The sequence below is a fragment of the Mixophyes fleayi genome, chromosome 6 (genome assembly GCF_038048845.1).
Source record: "Mixophyes fleayi isolate aMixFle1 chromosome 6, aMixFle1.hap1, whole genome shotgun sequence".
Classification (NCBI taxonomy): domain Eukaryota; kingdom Metazoa; phylum Chordata; class Amphibia; order Anura; family Limnodynastidae; genus Mixophyes; species Mixophyes fleayi.
In genome coordinates, this window is record NC_134407.1 from 29,827,195 (window position 1) to 29,846,400 (window position 19,206).

Genomic DNA, 19,206 nt, shown 5'->3' on the forward strand with positions numbered 1-19,206 from the left:
AACAAATTTTGTACTTCTGGTCTCACAGATGTCTCATTAGGGAGTAGGGTTATAAACTGTATTACCACCTATTATTACCCTAGTCCTTCCCAGAGCCCCCGGGGCTCGTTTGTCTCACAGCCCTGGCCAATAAACGTGGTTGTGTTATGTAGGTAAGGTTGGTGAGCCGGAGCCCAATCAGAAGCCACAATCACGGAGAATGCTGCTTCTAATTGGTCCTCCTGCTCACACCCCCCTCTATTTTAAATTGGAAATAGATCTTAAATGCTTAGGTGGTAATGTAGTTTTAAGGCATCACCTAGTGGGAAAGGTAACATTTTGCCTAGTTCACAATATAAAATATTTGTGGTGAGTTGCGTCACTTTGGTGACGTAATGTCAGTTTGTCTTAGGGGGCGGGACAGACTGATGCAATTCATGACACCTCCGCCCCCTTACATACTGCCAATCCACACCCACTGCGGGATTACAGATTGGTAAGTAAGGTATATACTGCCTGGTGCACTATGGGGCTCTTCTAGAGGTGGGCTATACATACTAATGCTGCATGATAGCATAGAGATGTGGCTTCACGGTATCAGTGTTAAATGCTAAATTCGTATTATCCTATTTGTACACTATTTAATAATGTAATGAAATGTCATATACATAAGAAAGAAGAGTGACTTTGCAGTGTCATTAATAAATGCAAAATTTGCAATTTCCGTGAATTAAATTCAATACAAACATATGCTGTATTCACCTTCAAATATCCAACTGGAATTTTCATTCCTGCAGTGGTCGAAATGGAAATGTCAATTAATTAATGTAAATAGCTGTCCGGGACTTCATGTAGTATAACCGCTAATGATTTAAGTACATTCAGGGGGTCAATCCGAAATCAGCCAATCAAAAGAGTCCATAGTGCTGTTGACCATCATCATTGGATATTGCTGGACCAGCCCTCCAGCACCCGCAAGAGATACACCTCCTATAAGGCATAGCTGCGGATACATCTATGTCTATACATCTAAATATTTTGTAGATAGTAATTATTTTGTAGATAGTAATTATGTGATCATGCCCTTCCTGTACTCAGTCTATGCTGGAGATTATATATATATATATATTTATATTGCAGAACATAGAAATTATTTTATATTCACACAGTATTTATATTTGCTCCAAAAATATACTAAAAGGTTAATTGGCTGCTATCACAATTGACCCTAGTCTGTGTTTCTGTCTGTGGTTGTGTGTTAGGGAATTTAGACTAAGCTCCAATGGGGCAGGGACTGATGTGAGCGAGTTCTCTGTACAGCGCTGCGGAATTAGTGGCGCTATATAAATAAATGATGATGATGATGATGATATGTATTTAGCTGTAGGCTGTTGCATATCTCCCAACTGTCCAGATTTAGGAGGGGCAGCCCCGATTTGAGGGCTCTGTCCCACTATCCTGATTGGGAACTTTGAGAAATTTGGGAGGTATGACTCATCTCCTGCTGCATGACAGAGCCACGGTGAACAGGTGCTGCGCGGAATTTTGCGCACACCAATGAATGGTGTTTGGAGGGGAGAACGCGGCAGCCTAGCACTTCAATATTGCTAGACACGCCCCTAGGTGTATGACCACGCCCCCCCCCCCATTATAACAAGTCACATCATCTGTCCCAATATTAAGAAGAGACAAGGTTGGGAAGAATGCTATGTGAAAATCACGGCAAACACATGATGCTTAGACAGGTTTGCTGAAACACTTTGCTGCAGTGTAGGCTGAGAACACACTATAAAAAAATTTCTCCCGATATTCTTAACGATTTACCAATGATTTAAAAAGAAAAAAAAAAAAAAAGTCCCGAGCAGCATGCTGATTCCTGTGTACACACTAAACTTGTCTTACACGATTTACACACAATCTGTCTCTTCATCTGTCATAACCATCGGCTGAAAAGATCGTGACTCTGAACACTCCATAGAGATCTATGTACACTGCCGGTCCGGAGCGCATACACACTGCAGAATTGGAACGACATTGTTCCATCTTTGAACAACATTTTTAGTCTGATTTAAAAATCAAATGTGACGATACCATGTGCTTTGATAATCGTTCCTTGTTGTAGAAACTCCTGAAACTTTTATATTTATTTCTCTGAGTGTTAATAGTATATTTATTTTTTACCCGAAATCATTACAAATTAAACACAAGCTATTAGGCTGACATACCCAATGAATCACTGAGCTATTCAGTTTGTGAGCTATTCAGATCTTTGACCTGGAAGAACTGTTGTTGGTAGAGGATAGAGAACTGTGCGGTTCTCTATCATATGTTATTATAGCAGTCTAAAACTTGGAATGCCAGACAGCAGATAAATCCAACACAACACCACTTTTGCTGACATGTTCTTAGTTTACAGGTGCTTGTTATAATAATCATAATTATCATTATAATTATTCTAGCTTATATAGTTTCAAATGTACATTGACGTGATTACTGCATTCTCAGTGGTCCCCGGACAATGTAAAAATGACTACTTTAGTAATCTTTCGGATTTCTTTCCTCCGAGCCAGCAGTTTTGTAATTACACAGGGAAGGTCTGGCTGGTGTACAAAAAAAAAAAAAATAGTAATATCACCTTTAACTTAATGTAGCTTTTCCCTGAACACCTGTCTTGATGTGCCCAGCTGCAATGTACTGATAAGTATTAGCAAAATCACTGACATAAAGCTGCAATGGTTTTGTGTTCTTACAATTAGAACATTGTTAGTATCGTTTGATACTCTCCAGAAAACACATTTTAAACAGTAATATCTTGAAATGAAGCTATATAAATTATGTCTACGTTTAACTAATGATTCTAAAATTGCAGATTTTTTGAAGTTATTATCTTAAAATGTGATTTTGATGCAGTTGTGCTCACTGAAAGAAATTGGGTGGGGGGAAGTTACAAATTATTTAAAAGCAATTAAAGGAGGGAAATAAATTAACTTTTTACAAAGTGTTTTAAAAGAAATAATTTTCCACAACCAGGGCGGGGCTGGGATCCCTTCTATTTTACACTTTTCTTCTGTGTCAGGGAGATCGGATAAGAAACTAGTGCGGGATAGACTGTAGTACAGCGTAATGTCAGGCCAGACACCCGAATTATGCCAATGCTTCAGGTGGTTGCTGACAGGTCATCACACTGGGACTATCACATATTATTATGCGCGCATCAGGTTCTATTTGGAAGTTGAATCAAAGTTGAGTCAAGGGGGTTTCAGGAGAGGAGGTTCTGTCCAATCCGGAACGTGGGTAATTAATTTTATAAGCCCCTTTTTTATAAAGCAAATTTGTCTTTTAAGATTACTATATATTTGCACTATGAAATAACACCTAATGACTTCATGTGATTCAATAAAATTGAGGCATATATTTTTTATTAAATCTCAGAATGGCTGTTATCGAGGAAACTTTGATGCCAATAATTTTAAGGGACCATCTCTAGTGAACTATGGAGACTCTAACTAGTCTTTAGTACAGTCAAATCTTATGCGTCGTGTGATGTAGAAGAATCTAGGCAATTTACCACCCAAAAATTTAGAGGTAGAAATAGCGTATCAGCCTCCTTGCTGAGACCCACGCACCTCACTGTGCATCCAGCGCTGCAGCTGTAGTACGTGCACCAGAACTGCGGCAAGCGTACATACACCTACATAACGCATACACAGAACCAGGTTCCAAGAGCAATAAAACTTTGTGAACTTTTTTTTCGCAGCGAAACCTGCATTCGATAGTAGGTTTCAAACAATATAGCGGATATGACCTTCCTTCTCGTGTATGCATGAAATCAGTAAAACTATTCTTTTTTTTTTTTTTTAGCTACTCACACAAAATCTCATAATATATGCACAAGCAATGAAGAAAACTCAGCAGCTTCAGAGGTGAATTCACAGTCAATCAGAAGCGGTTAGCTCTTACTGGCGATCATCGTCAACCTGTATCAACCGCTAGGCTGGTGCAAATAATTCAGCTGTGAAAGGCGTCTCTGCATCAGCTCTCGATTATCAGTTCCGCCAATACAGACACCTAACTGTTGTCATTGGAATACCCCCTTCCTACCTGTCATACCTTTACAAGCTGGCACAAGTGAGCATGCTTGCGATCTGCATAGGCGTAAACACTAGCACGTTTATCTGTGGGCATGCACAGAGAGAGGTCACACAATATATGCTACGCAAAGCGGTTTACATTCCACTCTTCTCCAGGTCCACCCACTGTCTGATCCCAGAGTCTGATCTGTTTTACACTTCATGGGGCCCAAGACAGAGATATAAGATGGGGCCCCATAATGCTTCAACTGTACATGAAAACCACACTAAGCATAATACTAGAGGTACAAAGTAGGAATGAAATCTAGTGAATTACATCCATCATATTTCATCCCAACTCTGGTCCAAACCAAATAATAATAGCGCATGACAGTATATGCAAACCAAGCAAAATAAGAACTTATAAAATAATGGAAGCATCATAACCCTGCAAAAGTATTGTAATATGAAATGTGAGCTGTAAATGTAATTTATGAATGAAAGATGCTAGCTCTGTCCCTACATAAGAAGTTACTGGTTTTAGAGCGAAAAGATTTAATTCTACAAGAATAATTTACTCATGTAACTTGGGGCCACTGTAGATGATTTAACTCCTCTGTTCTTAGGAACGGGCGTTCCAATCGGCTGATCACCATCTGTTGCTGGGTAAATTTGGCTGTGGGGAAATTACTTACAAATGTTTTTGAGGCACTTGCTAAGACCAGGAATTGGCTGTGATTTACGTCATACAACGCTACCCAGCGCTAGCATATCCCAACTCAACACACAAGAATAAACATTGCCACTCTCTTCCACTAGGGGCTAGATTTACTAAGCTGCAGGTTTCAAAAAGTGGGGATGTTGCCTATAGCAACCAATCAGATTCTAGCTTTCATTTAATTGGTACTTTCTACAAAATTACAGCTAGAATCTGATTGGTTGCTATAGGCAACATCTCCACTTTTTCAAACCCGCAGCTTAGTAAATCTAGCTCTAGGTGGCATTTTACCCTGACTCGTTTATGGGCAGAATTAGGGGCACTTTCAGAGCTTGGGCCTTAGACAACTGCCGGCCCTGCCTTTGTGATTAACAAACCATAAGAGACAAGTGGTCTGGCCATGCAGAATACATTGGCCCCATATCAGGTACACCCACTGTTATGGCAGTAACACTAATCAAGACTTTTTCAGGATCATACAGAAACAAAACAAAGCAATGTGGGAAGGGGTGTGGTGATTCCATCGCATCACCGTAGCCCCTGTTATGATTTGGACAATCCGCGAGAGAAGGCAAGTGTGGTGATGAGCCATTAGGGGTAGGTTGAGAGAGCTGGCAGGCTTTTGTGAAGTAGTGGTTTTTTGAGAACCCATTTCAAGCCTTGGGGGTATATTTACTAAACTGCAGGTTTGAAAAAGTGGAGATGTTGCCTATAGCAACCAATTATTGTTCCAAAGATAATCGTATCGTTCGTTTTGATTTTGTAAACGGACTAAAAATCTTGGGCAGCGATCTAACAATGTCGTTCCAATATTGCATTGTCTACGCACTCACAACCAGCAGTGTAGGCAGACCTCCATAGAGGTTACAGAGTCACAATCTTTTCAGCCAATGGTTATGACAGATGAAGAGCACAGATCTGAAGGCAAATTGTGTAAAATCTTGTAAAACGTGTACAGTGTGTACACACGAATCGACATGCTGATCGTGACTTTAAGTCATAGGTAAAATCATCAACGATATCGTATCGGGAGAAGTTTCCTGTAGTGTGTACCCAGCCTTACACCTCTGAACAGACATTATCCTTCATGCGACCCATTAAAAAAACTAACTAGTGCAACAGATTGACAGATGGAAACCTCTCGGCAGTATTGCATTGTGCCTTTTCCAGACTAAGTACCTAACTTTCAAAAGCTGGTGGAATATCTGGCCACCAAGAAGTCCCATTGGATAGTCAAATTCCTTTGTTACAACTTGTAACACTTGTTTACCTAACAGTAAAATGCCTGCCAATATATTATTACAGATTGGTGTTGTTCTTAAATTAAATGTAGTTTTAATTTATTACTGAGATTAAGGGCTAGATTTACTAAGCTGCGGGTTTGAAAAAGTGGGGTTGTTGCCTATAGCAACCAATCAGATTCTAGCTTTCATTTATTCAGTACCTTCTACAAAATGAAAGCTAGAATCTGATTGGTTGCTATAGGCAACATCCCCAATTTTTCAAACCCGCAGCTTAGTAAATCTAGCCCCAAGGGTAATATATGTCTCCAATTAAGGGAAGAGGGACTTTAAATGGTTTCAAATTAATCAGAGCTGCTTTCTGTAGACGTCTGGTGCTGAGCTTCTCTAACACCTGCATAGAGACTTTGTGGCTGAGAACACCAGAGGTTTAAGGGGCACATGATTCATTTTTTATAACTAATATAATCTCCTTATGGTTACACTGGAGAAGGAACGGTTTTAAAAGAAAAATAATTCGGGTGATTTAGAGGCATTCTAGTATCCAGAACATGCTAATATCTATAACACCGGACTCTCATGTTATCTAACTTTGCTTTAGAATATATTCTTCCTGAGCTCCTGTATGTATAACTGCTTTGAACCTTAAGGGGTAAATGTATCAAGCTGCTAGATTCCGGCAGGTTTGAAGAGTGTGGATGTTGCCTATAGCAACCAGATTGTAGTTATTTATTTAGAACATTCTACAAAATGACAGCTAGAATCTGGTTGCTATAGGCAACATCTCCACTCTTCAAACCCGCCAGAAACTCACAGCTTGATACATTTATCCCTAAGAGTGTATTTATCGCATTATCAAATTAGTACTAAATAATCACCATCAACATAATACTTCTTAGCATTGTTGAACAACTTTGTGAATAAACACGTTGTATCACGGTTGCTATGGCCGACAAAAACGCAAATTGCTCGCAACGTCTTTAAAACGAAAAGAGATTTTGATTTGATTCCACCTGTTTGTTTCGCCAAAGACTAGAAGCTCCTATTGCTTTTAATGTCCACACATAGTGTATGTGTGTTCAATGAACCGCCATCGCTTACTGGATAGATAAACTCATAAAAAAAAAAACTTGGTTTTACCAGAAAGTGGCCAATGGCCTGTGTGAGTTAATCTCAAGAAGGGACAACATGTTGGTTCCCCCCCAAATACACACCCAATTTGTAATAGTCTCATTTGTTTGTAAAACTTACTATTTGGATACCACGGTTTTGTTTCATGGGGTACACAGTTTAGAAACACACTCATATATTTTTAGTATTGCTATTCTCTGGCTTTTTCATTTTTTGTATTTGATTTATATGCTTCCATTGCTTTTCTTGTACCCTTTTGTTTTTGTACTTTTGTGTGCATTTCTCTTACAGGGCTAAATGAAAACAAGACAAGACACGGTCTCAAAACAGGTATAACTGCAAAACATGTTTCCTTATGTACTAATTTTTTTTTTTTTTTTTTTACCAATGATATCACCCAAATATCCAACGGATTAATCGTTTTCTTTGTAACTTGTTACCATGGCAACTGCTGTTAACACTAACCTAGATGCCCGCAGCCACATCAACCAGAAGAAAATGAAATTGAGCAAATTCTATTTTGAATTCAAAATTACAACATATTGTTATATGCAATTAAAAAAACCTGTGATCTACAATGCAAATACGTTTTTAATAGACTCCAGCACTCAATTAGTTTACAATTTTACTTTAACCCCTTAGCATTTTTCAGTTCGAAAAAGCAAAGTTTCATTTCATACTTTTAATATCATATTTCTGTTTTAAAGTATTTACAGTTTTGCCACTGGATCTAAACATGCAAAAGATGAAAGATACACATTGCTATCTGTACAATAAAATTCAGAGCTAGAAAAATCAACCTAGCCAGGAATACTGCTTAATAAGGAAGGCAATGTGTTTTTTTTTATTGCACAATGAGAGATCCAGTTGTAAAGTTGTTGAACAGGAAACAAATATCTCCTCACCTGAACTTCTGACCAGCAGGAGCTGCAATCTTATTGAGTTTATCCATTGTGTCCAAGTGCTGGAAGTATCATGTGCAAGGCTGTCAGTGTGTTATTCCTGCCCTGGACAGAGAGCACATTTCCTTACACGATGTGTCCGCTGTGCTCTCCTCTCTCTAACATGTAATAGACGTTTTACTCATCTCACAGGAGAAGTAAAACTTGCAAGATCAGACAGTCAACTCTCAAGTTTCTGTTCGGTCACATGACCAATTCCCTGCCCATCCAGCTCATGAATTATCCTATACAAACATTTTGTTTTTTTTACCTGTGAGGGTGTGACACTGCACCTGTAGCTAGCTCATTTTCCTGCTGACAAAAGTGATTTAGGAAGGTATATAATAGATTTATTAATCTATTAGCTAATACATTTTTAAAGGAAAAATGCTTATGAAGTTACAAATTAAGACATTGTGGTAAAATATAATTGGATTTTACCATTGATTTAATTGTAAAAAGTAGATTGTGATACTACAGTTATTTTGTTATGATGCTACTGGTGTTTAGTATTGCGGGAATTTGTGTAGACTGCAAATTTAATTGTTGCTTCTGCAGTCAGTATATTGACTTATCTCTGTCACCTGCACACTGGAAGCAGCCATTTTGTGCCCTGAACTAATATTCATGATTATGTAGCCCACTAGGAATCAGTGCTTCATGAATATGTCAGGACTCATGAATGTTAAGCAGGCAGTGCTTCAGTGATGTCACTGGTTCCCAGCAAGATAGGCTGCCTAGTACTTCAGCCCACAAAGAGGATTCCTTTGCTGTGTGTAGGGGACAGGTCCAATTTAGAGGTAGAACTGTGGGGGACAGGAGTGGACCCCTAACCTTATAAGCTCTTCACAGCAACATTTGGAAGATGAGACGCCTCTGAGCCAAATGCTAAAACAATCCAAGGTATTCAAGTTTTTTCTACTTTAAGCAGCAATCTCACATAGCCTTTGTTTCCTTCAATAGTGAGTTAAGTACCTTTTAAGCATGTATCTGTCGTTTTTCTTAACTGCCATCCTACAAAGCATCTCCTTTTCAAAATCTCTCTGGACGGCAATCACAAAATGGCTGCCTGTCACACACATACTTATTCACAGCATATGATGTGATGGTAGAGTGGGAGGATTTCACAGAGCAGATTGAGCTCTGTAGAGCAGGCCTGTCCAACCTGCGGCCCTCTAGGTGTTGTGAAACTACAACTCCCAGCATGCTTTGCCGGTAGACAACCAGTTGATAGCTGGAAGGGCATGCTGGGACTTGTAGTTTCACAACACTTGGAGGTTGGACAGGCCTGCTGTAGAGTATTCTAAAACCATGTGATTTTGGTTGCTATGGTGCGAATCCTGCAGAATTATAAATGATTTATAGCAGCCTGAAACAGCAAACCAAGGAAAATGGTAATTTTTTATATAGGTTTGAAAAAGTGGAGATGTTGCCTATGGCAACCAATCAGATTCTAGCTGTCATTTATTTAGTACACTCTACAAAATGACAGGTAGAATCTGATTGGTTGCTATAGGCAACATCTACACATTTTCAAACCCGCAGTTTAGTAAATCTAGCCCTAAATTTGACATTCATGAATGGAATCTGTTATCTGGAAATCCAGAAATTTTGAAAAAGAAAAAAAACAGAAAGAAAATTAAATAAATGTTGCTTTTCAATAGTATTATAATTTACACTGACATTATCACTGAAAGTTTCCTTCTATAGTCACTGCGAACAGTACAGCTAAAAATGTGATAAGAAAGGCAATGCCAGAGATGGCGTAGGGAAATACAAGAGACCTTTTAAAATATAATTTAGTGTATTTTAATTATGATGCTCCAAATGATGGAAAAGTTCCAAAGCATTCCAGATAATAGATCTCTGTATGTTTCTAGATTATAAACCTCAAGTTATTTGCACGTGATTTCAATGACAAACAAACAGTTATGTTGCATTCAAGGTAAGGATGAGCGGGCTCGGATTCCGCTAATCCGAGCCCACCCGGACAGTGCGGATCCGATGTGATCCGAGCACTGTTCGGGAACTTCCGGGTGCCAAACGAAGCCAAACCGAGGCTATGACATCCAAGTCTCGCGTCGGATCTCGCGAGACTCGGATGTCATAAATACTCACCTTGCGGCCGCCATCTTCATTTCGTCTGACATCAGGGAAGATGGAGGGTGTGTAGGGTAGTGGTGCTCTTTACTTGTGTCTAGTGCTCTGTCCTTGCTGAGTCCAGTGGTGCATCAGTCCAGTGCTCTGTCCTTGCTGAGTCCAGTGGTGCATCAGTCCAGTGCTCTGTCCTTGCTGAGTCCAGTGGTGCATCAGTCCAGTGCTCTGTCCTTGCTGAGTCCAGTGGTGCATCAGTCCAGTGCTCTGTCCTTGCTGAGTCCAGTGGTGCATCAGTCCAGTGCTCTGTCCTTGCTGAGTCCAGTGGTGCATCAGTCCAGTGCTCTGTCCTTGCTGAGTCCAGTGGTGCATCAGTCCAGTGCTCTGTCCTTGCTGAGTCCAGTGGTGCATCAGTCCAGTGCTCTGTCCTTGCTGAGTCCAGTGGTGCATCAGTCCAGTGCTCTGTCCTTGCTGAGTCCAGTGGTGCATCAGTCCAGTGCTCTGTCCTTGCTGAGTCCAGTGGTGCATCAGTCCAGTGCTCTGTCCTTGCTGAGTCCAGTGGTGCATCAGTCCAGTGCTCTGTCCTTGCTGAGTCCAGTGGTGCATCAGTCCAGTGCTCTGTCCTTGCTGAGTCCAGTGGTGCATCAGTCCAGTGCTCTGTCCTTGCTGAGTCCAGTGGTGCATCAGTCCAGTGCTCTGTCCTTGCTGAGTCCAGTGGTGCATCAGTCCAGTGCTCTGTCCTTGCTGAGTCCAGTGGTGCATCAGTCCAGTGCTCTGTCCTTGCTGAGTCCAGTGGTGCATCAGTCCAGTGCTCTGTCCTTGCTGAGTCCAGTGGTGCATCAGTCCAGTGCTCTGTCCTTGCTGAGTCCAGTGGTGCATCAGTCCAGTGCTCTGTCCTTGCTGAGTCCAGTGGTGCATCAGTCCAGTGCTCTGTCCTTGCTGAGTCCAGTGGTGCTTCTGCCCTGTGCTTTGTTCTGCTAAGTGCATAGTTATTTTAAAATTATTAAAAAATCTTCAAAAAAAGAAAAAAAAAAAAAGAAATTTTTTTTATAAAAAATCATTTAAAAAAAAATTCAAAAAAGTATAAAAAAAATTCTTGCAGTCCAGAAACATTAATACTGCAATCTATTTAAAATTGTTCACAGTTCTTTCTTGCAGTCCAGAAACATTAATACTGCAATCTATTAAAAATTGTTCACTGTTCTTTCTTGCAGTCCAGAAAAATTAATACTGCAATCTATTAAAAATTGTTCACTGTTCTTTCTTGCAGTACAGAAACATTAATACTGCAATCTATTAAAAATTGTTCACTGTTCCAGCAGTATTTAAAAAATATTACTGTAATACAACATGTGCTGCATATAATGAAGTACAAAAATTCCATGATCTCCATCAGATTTAGTCCTGCAGGCCATGTCACCAGCCAGACTGAGTCCTCTTCAATCCGGGATTCTTCCGGAGGATCCTGCAGCGCTACGCCTACTACTGCCACTGCTGCTGTTGCTGCTGGTAGTCGGTCATCTTCCCAGAGGGGAAGTCGTAAGAACGCTACGTCTTTCACTAAACCGTTGACCGTCCAACAGTCGTTTGCCATGAGCACTAAGTACGACAGTAGTCACCCTATTGCAGAGCGGATAACTGCGGCTGTAACAGCTATGTTGGTGTTAGACGTGCATCCGGTGTCCGCCATCTGTGCAGTGGAATTCAGACCAGTTGGAGGAGGTATTGTGGCCCCGGTACCAAATTGGGTACCGGGGCCACTCCACTACGCAGTCCAGATAGCTGCGTATCAGATATTAAACTACGTTCACTGTTGCTGCGATATAAAAAAAATAATGAAAATGCCCTGTCATCATCGAAAACAAGAGGTAATGACGCGCTAGAACTCCACCCTCTATATGCTGCAGAGGATGGAGGAGCAGAAAAAGGCCATTCAAGCCTACACAGCCACCTACGATGGGCCACGTGTTTGTGCCGCCCACTTGTGTCGCTTAGCTTAGACATCCAGCTACCTCGGTGCAACGTTTTGGACTTAAAACAATATTGTGAGGTGTGAGGTGTTCTGAATAGACTGGAAATTAGTGTAAATGATTGTTATTGAATGTTATTGAGGTTAATAATGGCGTAGGAGTGAAAAAAAACAAAAAACTGGATTTTAGCACTTTTTATGCTTTTTTAAAAATAAATCAGAACCCAAAACCCTAAATCAGAACCAAAACCTTTCGTCATGTGTTTTGGCAAAACAAATCAGAACCCAGAACCTCCAGCTAATCAGAACCCAAAACACAAAACGCTAAAAGTGGCCGGTGCACACCCCTAATTCAAGGACATCAGTGTTTATTTAAAAATGCAGAGTAAACAATAAAAGGATAACAATATAATGGCTGCAAAAAAAGCTTCCAAGATACCAGCTTAAACTGGGGCAGAATCAGACATATTATAAATGGAATATAGTAATGAAAGGGTTTATTTGCCCATGAATCCAGGCAGTAACACAGTCAGTGTAGGAACAAGCAGACATGTACAAGGCATATAATCAATGTAAAAGATAAATTCACATTTTCCGTGAAAAAACGTAAAAAAGAAATCCCCCGCCTTATATTAACTGTGGACGCCCCACCTCTGGGACCACATTCTCTGCACTGGAGGTGTCCCTGAAAGAATCACGCCCAGCACATGGAAGGGCCCAATTTGGAGAAGGCTGCAATCCTCTCTATTACCCCTTTCACACAGAGGCATAGACCTGGGAATAACCCAGGTCGTGTGTCGGTGTGAATTGGGGGACCAGAGTTAGTCCCGTGTTGGAGTCTGATAGGTGTTACCGGGTTATTAGACCCAGTTTCTGTTAAAAGCAGCGCACTGGTGGGGCGGAAACGCCCTCTGATGATGTGTTCTATATGCTGCAGAACGGAAGTGATGGTGGCAGATAAGAAAAAACAAATTACTGGCACAGTGAAAGATACAACTGTTTATGGGAACATCTCAAGGATACTGAATGACCAGGGGTTCAAGCCCTCACAGCAGCAAGTTGTCAACAAGCTCAGTCCCTCAGGAAGCCATACAGCAAGTGCATGACTACAACAAAATGAAAAGTGGCTGCATGGAGGATACAGGGATCTATTTATCAGCTGGAAACAAGCCCTAGATCCAGTGAAAATGTGAGTTTTTCGCTGGATATTGGGCTTCTCCCTATTTATCAAAGCCTGCAGGCCAGTGGTAGCTCTCACTGAGTAATGCTGGTGCCAACCTATCAGAGGGCCTCTGATGAAGCTGCATAGGGGGGAAGCCTATTTACCATGGGCAGTGGTAGTACTTGTAGCAGGAGGTAATGGCTGAAAGCATGCTTAATTTATTTAAATACAGCATACTTGGAAACTTCTTTGTTTTGGCCTTCAGGAGATCCCGGGGCAGGTGGGCATGTGGGGGTGGAGCTATGCGAGTTACATCATTGTGGCCCACCCCCTAAGCGTACTTTAGTATCTTAGCCTATTACAGCAGGGGACAGGGGCCACGATGACGCGTGAATTGCGTCACTAAGCCCTGCCACCACCCACTTCACTAGTGAAGTGGGTAATAGCTGGTAGGTTACCATGCTCTCCCGGGAGTCCGGGAGGACTCCCAGAAATTCAAGAGTCTCCTAGGCATTGTGGGAGAATAGGCAACTAAGAAATACAACATATTTTCATAAATTATATATGTGAAAAAAACATTTTTTTACTGCTTCTTTTACATTTTATTTTTCTACTCTTTTTTGGAAAGTGGAACTGGAAGTCTAAGTCTAGGCCTCCAGTACCACTATGCATGACCTGGCTAGCCACACAGACTCCCACTCCGGGGTAAGTGCACTCAGCTGCTACCTGTGAAAATGTAATGTTATATAGCGGCGAGGGAAGATTTTCTGTTGCTGAGGTAAGCGATGGTAGAACATTTTTCATACTGACACTATTTAATATATAAAACCCACAGTACATACATGACCACTGACAGGGCTCTGATCTGTTTATTGATGTCAGTGACATGGGTAGTGGAAGGAACTTTTACATAAATATGTCAGTGTGCAGTAAGTTATACATTATTTCATCTGTGAACAGAGCTGTTCTGACAATCACTCCATGTTAGATGATGCAATTATGTGTTAAATATAAACTATTTCACCACATCATCTTCTCTTTTGTGGGTGTGTATAGCAAGGATAACTATATTTAAAAATAAAAGGAGAATTACAGAGGTGCCACAATGGCACAGTTGTTAGTTCACATTTAATAATAATGTATTTTAAGCAGGGTGAGAGTATAAATCAGCATAAAAATATGTAAGAAGATCTTCCTTCTTTAATGAGTAGGAAACCCTATGAGCATAGATTATATTAGATGTATATTATATGTTTATAATACTGACATATGTCACCAATTATTATCTGCTGTCATAACACAGACTTTCTGCGTCCGCAGTGTTAGAAAATTTGTTATCACCTCAATTGAAGTGACGCCTTAGCAGTTGTGGTGAGGCTGCATTCACCACTCCGCCAGGCCAATCTCGGGGAACATGCGCATGACTGACCTGCGACCTTGCTTACCCAAGCACAGTGAGACTGAAAGCCCAAATTTATGCTTTCACTTCCATTTTGTCGGGAAAAAAAATCAAAAATCAAATAAATAAAGATATATATGAAAACATCAATTTTTTTTAAAAAAACATTTACCTTTGCAAAAAGGCTTTTTGTAAATAATAAAGCATTTTATCCTTTCATTATCTCCAGTTCTTGCATATCAGGGACTACTGCTGGTGACAGCCCAGCAGCCTTTGGTAGATAGTGAGAAGGAAGCATGTTTTTAATAAATAGGTCCAGTAATCCTTCATATATTGAAGCCTGCAGGAGCCTGTTCAGAGTAAATATAACACATATCACAGAGCATGTCAGGGTAATTTATATCTCGGGAGACATGCATGAGGCTGCTTTTAATAAATAGGAAAAGGAGCATTTGCCTTGTTCCCATTAATATGAGGGTACATTGTTAGTCTGACAGTTCAGAAATTGTGTCCTATGTCCATGTATTGATGCCTATGGAGGTGGCCATTTTCATGGAGACCAAGAATTAATCAAAGACTGACAGGTAAGACATCATGAATTCAGTAATGGAGACAGAAATGTAAAAGACACTTCAGTCTCTAGAGATTCATTAGCTTCTTTTCTTTAACGCAAAGTTGCCTACTCTCCCAGAATGTCCGGGAGACTCCCACATTTCTGGGAGACTTTCCGGGCTCCCGGGAGAGCAAGGCAACCTCCCGGTTCTCGCCCCACAATAGATAAGTGGCGGGGGATGGGGCTTAATGATGCAAATATTGTGTCATCTTAGCCCCGCCCCTGCTGTCATTGGCCAAAATTGTGACAATCGTTTAGGGGCAGGGCCAAAATAATGCGATTTGTCAAGCCCCACCCCTGCACAATTACCTCCCCCGGGATCTCCCTGAAGCCAATGATAAAAAGTTGGCAGACTTCCGAGCTATAGAGCCTAGATAGACAGAGACCTAAAAGAACTTGTATCAGAACCTCCTGGTCTCTCTCCTCTCCATTTAAAAGAGGGGTATCCTCTAAGGCAGGCCTAGCCAACCTGTGGCCCCCTAGCTGTTGTGAAACTACATGTCCCAGCATGCCCTGCTAGTTATCGTCTGGCTATCTATTGACAAAGCATGCTGGGACTTGTAGTTTCACAACACAGGTTAGAGCACACCTACTCTAAGGTGATCCTAACTTCTGCAAGAATAAAACAAATGTAAAAATAGTACTTATCTTAACTTTAGCATAAGTGTTCGTAACTCCCATATCCTAACTCTTACATAATCTTGACACAGGGCCAGACCAGTCCCAAGTATCTAATGTGACTTAAAAAATCACTAATTTGTTAACCACTTTTCATTTCTAAATGACGGAAAATCGAGCATGCTTAATTTTCCAGCGTTTGGCGCTGACTTGTGAAAATGATCGTCTGAAAAGCAGAGCAAGCAGTAGGATCAATGATCCCGAAGCTTGAGTCATATTCGGAACTGTTTATCCATGTTCTGTTCTGGTTGGATCACTGTGTGAGCAAATTCTGACTAAACACCCATCTCAAAGAGCCCTAAATCCTAACTCTAAGCCTAGATCTGGTTGACAAACTGTCCCAAGACGTAACAGATCTCTGATGTTTCCAATGGTTCAAAAAAAGTGCCACAAACCTACACACAGTATTCTTTGTGGAAACTTACAGAAATGACATCTGTGTCTGCACTGCTCTTTGAAGATAGCGAGATACACACTGAGAAAGTTATTCACGGTCATGTTTTTTAAAGGGGTAGAAAACCCACTATATTTGCACGCTGAGATATCCAGCCGAAGCTGGAGCCCCAAGTTGCTGTATGGAAGGCCAACTCATTAGGCGGAGAGGGGACACGGACATATTTGTAATGACAGAGTTATATGAAAGTGTTTATTCAGGGTTTACTTGTCATTTACATCACTGACAGCAAATACACTCTGCTGGTGGCAGCAAGGTGTATTCAGTTGTATATTATTTACCTAGTTAAATACTCCAGTTTCTAAAGCTAGACAAAGCATGCCTGCTCTCGGTATATACCGCTCAGTAACACCTGCTTGGTCAGATGTCATCATGGTAGCAACAGATATTATGGATAGGAGGTACATCAGGGTGTGTTACCCATGTAACGCTTTCACCTGTATGAAAACCTTTTCGGGTTTATTTTCCCTTTAACTGAACAAATAATTGCAGCTATTTTATCACTAGTTGGGATGAGCTCTGAAATGATTAGACTTATCCAGATATAATGTATGAAGCCGGTCTGTGAAGAGCAATGTCTGATCCTGGAATATCTGCAGTGTAAGGATTTTCTGCTAACAAAATGCACTGTAGTTGGGAGAATGTATTCCAGGAGGATTAATGTGCGTTGTGTTATGTATCATAAGATTAAATCAAAGTTCTTATGGAATTTGTCATTGCTGATAAAGGTGCGCCTTTGTACTTAATCCCCTGTAACCTTCCCCACTACGTTTTATAGATTGCTAAATATGAAATCCAAATTGACAATAGGCTAGTAACATTCACATCTTAAATAGTTTAAAGACTAGGAGGTGTATTTACTAATCTGTGGGGTTGAAAGAGTGGAGATGTTGTCTATGGCAACCAATCAGATTCTACCTTTTATTCATTTAGTGCAGTCTACAAGATGACAGCTAGAATCTGATTGGTTGCTATAGGCAACATCTCCACTTTTTCAAACCCACAGTTTAGTAAATGTACCACTAGTTGTGTTTTTGCAGATAATATAGCTTGTTTGCTATCGTATCATTTACCTAGCTCAAAACTTTTGAAGTCCTTCAATCGGAATCTAGCAGTGCGCACATAAAAGGGGGCGTGGCTACATTATGATAGGGGCACTGGTAGGCTGCCCCTATATAGAGCACCTTTCATTGAATATAAGGTGCAAAAAGAGAGTCCATCCATCCAGATTAGGAAATATACCCATTAATATTTAAAGATAACAAAAACAGTCCATTAGACAACAATCAAGAAGCCAAAAGAATCTGCTGTCCACAATATATAGTTTTTGTATCTTGTAACCAGTTGATAGTTCGGCTTCTTTGAAGCTGAAAGGAGTCCAGGTATGAAAAAAACCACAGTGCACACTGGTAATAGTAAGCTGAGTAGACTGATACACTTGCCAGCTAGAGGAAACCTTATGTGTTTCTCTGTCTCTTTGGGGGCGGTTTCATCAGAGGCCTCCTCACCTAAAAGCTCACGTGTATTGCAGTCATTCAGCGCTGCTGAGCAATGGGGCGGTGAACGGCAAAGGTTGCGCAAGCGCTCAACCTTGGCACACCCTTAACTCCCAGCAATCCGACAGTCAGGACGGTGGGACAGACCTCTTAAATCGGGACAGTTGGGAGGTACTCACTTAGGAGCTAATTTTGTACTAGACAATATGATTAACCAGAAGACTTATTATCATGTGGCAAAGGTATAAAATCATATGTAAGCGGCACTGTGCTGGAAGGGGCATCCCTAATGGGAAAGAAATCCCATCTGGAAATTATTTAAATTATTTTAAAAAGGTAACAAGTATGGTATGCCAAGTTGGAGTGGTTTTAGTGAAAAGAAAATTATTGGTAAATAACATTGTAGGTTTTTATTTTGTACCTTTTTAATTGTGTATAAAATAAATATAGTAATACAATTTCATGCAGTGTCTCCCAGGCGGGTCACCCTTGTCCCGAGTAGAGCCTATTGGCCAGATTCAGGTACGCAATTTGTGTTTTTCAAAATGCACAGAAAATGCAAGCAGGTATACCCGTATTTAACAAGAAAACATTGCTAGTTGGATACAGATATAAGTATGTTCGCCTATAAGGCACTTTCAGTAAGCAGACAGATACACTGCAGGATAAGCACAACACATAGGTATATATAAGTCCCATCAGAACACAGAACAAACATTTTGTGCTGTTCTTTGAGTGTCATGTGCTTGTTGTTATTCACTATGTCATTGCCTGCTGTTAGTCATTGACCTTTGCAAAAATAAAGTCATGTGCGCTCAGCCTTGGCACACTCTTACTCTACATTGACTATATGCATAGGCCCCTTCCATCCCCTGTCCCGCCCTTGACATGGTAGACTGCCGTAAGTGTCCTTGGTGTTAGAAGACGAATTGGATGCACTTGCCTTCACTGGCGTATAGTCCGCTTCTGGGCATGCGCAGAACAACTTTACACAAAATACGCCAAGTATTGGCATTTAAGTTACTTATTGAATCATGCCCGTGTGTCTTGTATGTGCAGTGTGCTGGAACATATTGCTAGTAGTAGTCAGCTGTGCCAGCCGTGCATGGTTTCTCTAGTGTCAGTGTAGTACACAATTTGTCCAATGCTGGTAAGTATACTAACCTCGGGGTCTTCAGACACTGGGCTGGAGAACTTGCCTGTAATGTGACCAGTGACTCTGTGTTACTGACGTGACAGGATGCTCCAACAGTACCGGGCA

At 40.8% G+C, this 19,206-nt stretch overlaps 1 protein-coding gene across 6 annotated transcripts in view; it reads right to left on the bottom strand.

Annotated features, from left to right (window-relative positions):
* BLNK (B cell linker) overlaps positions 1-19,206 on the bottom strand; it is a 156,834-nt gene that overhangs the window by 45,719 nt on the left and 91,909 nt on the right. For 2 of the 6 annotated variants that reach the window (XM_075216178.1, XM_075216177.1), the window contains exon 1: positions 8,045-8,287. The exons of 3 other annotated variants lie outside the window; for them this stretch is intronic. In XM_075216178.1, the coding sequence (XP_075072279.1) occupies positions 8,045-8,091 (47 nt within the window). In that variant the 5' untranslated portion in view covers positions 8,092-8,287. Of the gene's footprint in view, positions 1-8,044; positions 8,288-9,055; positions 9,109-19,206 lie in introns of those variants that run through there. One more of the 6 variants, XM_075216176.1, reaches the window with a different exon arrangement.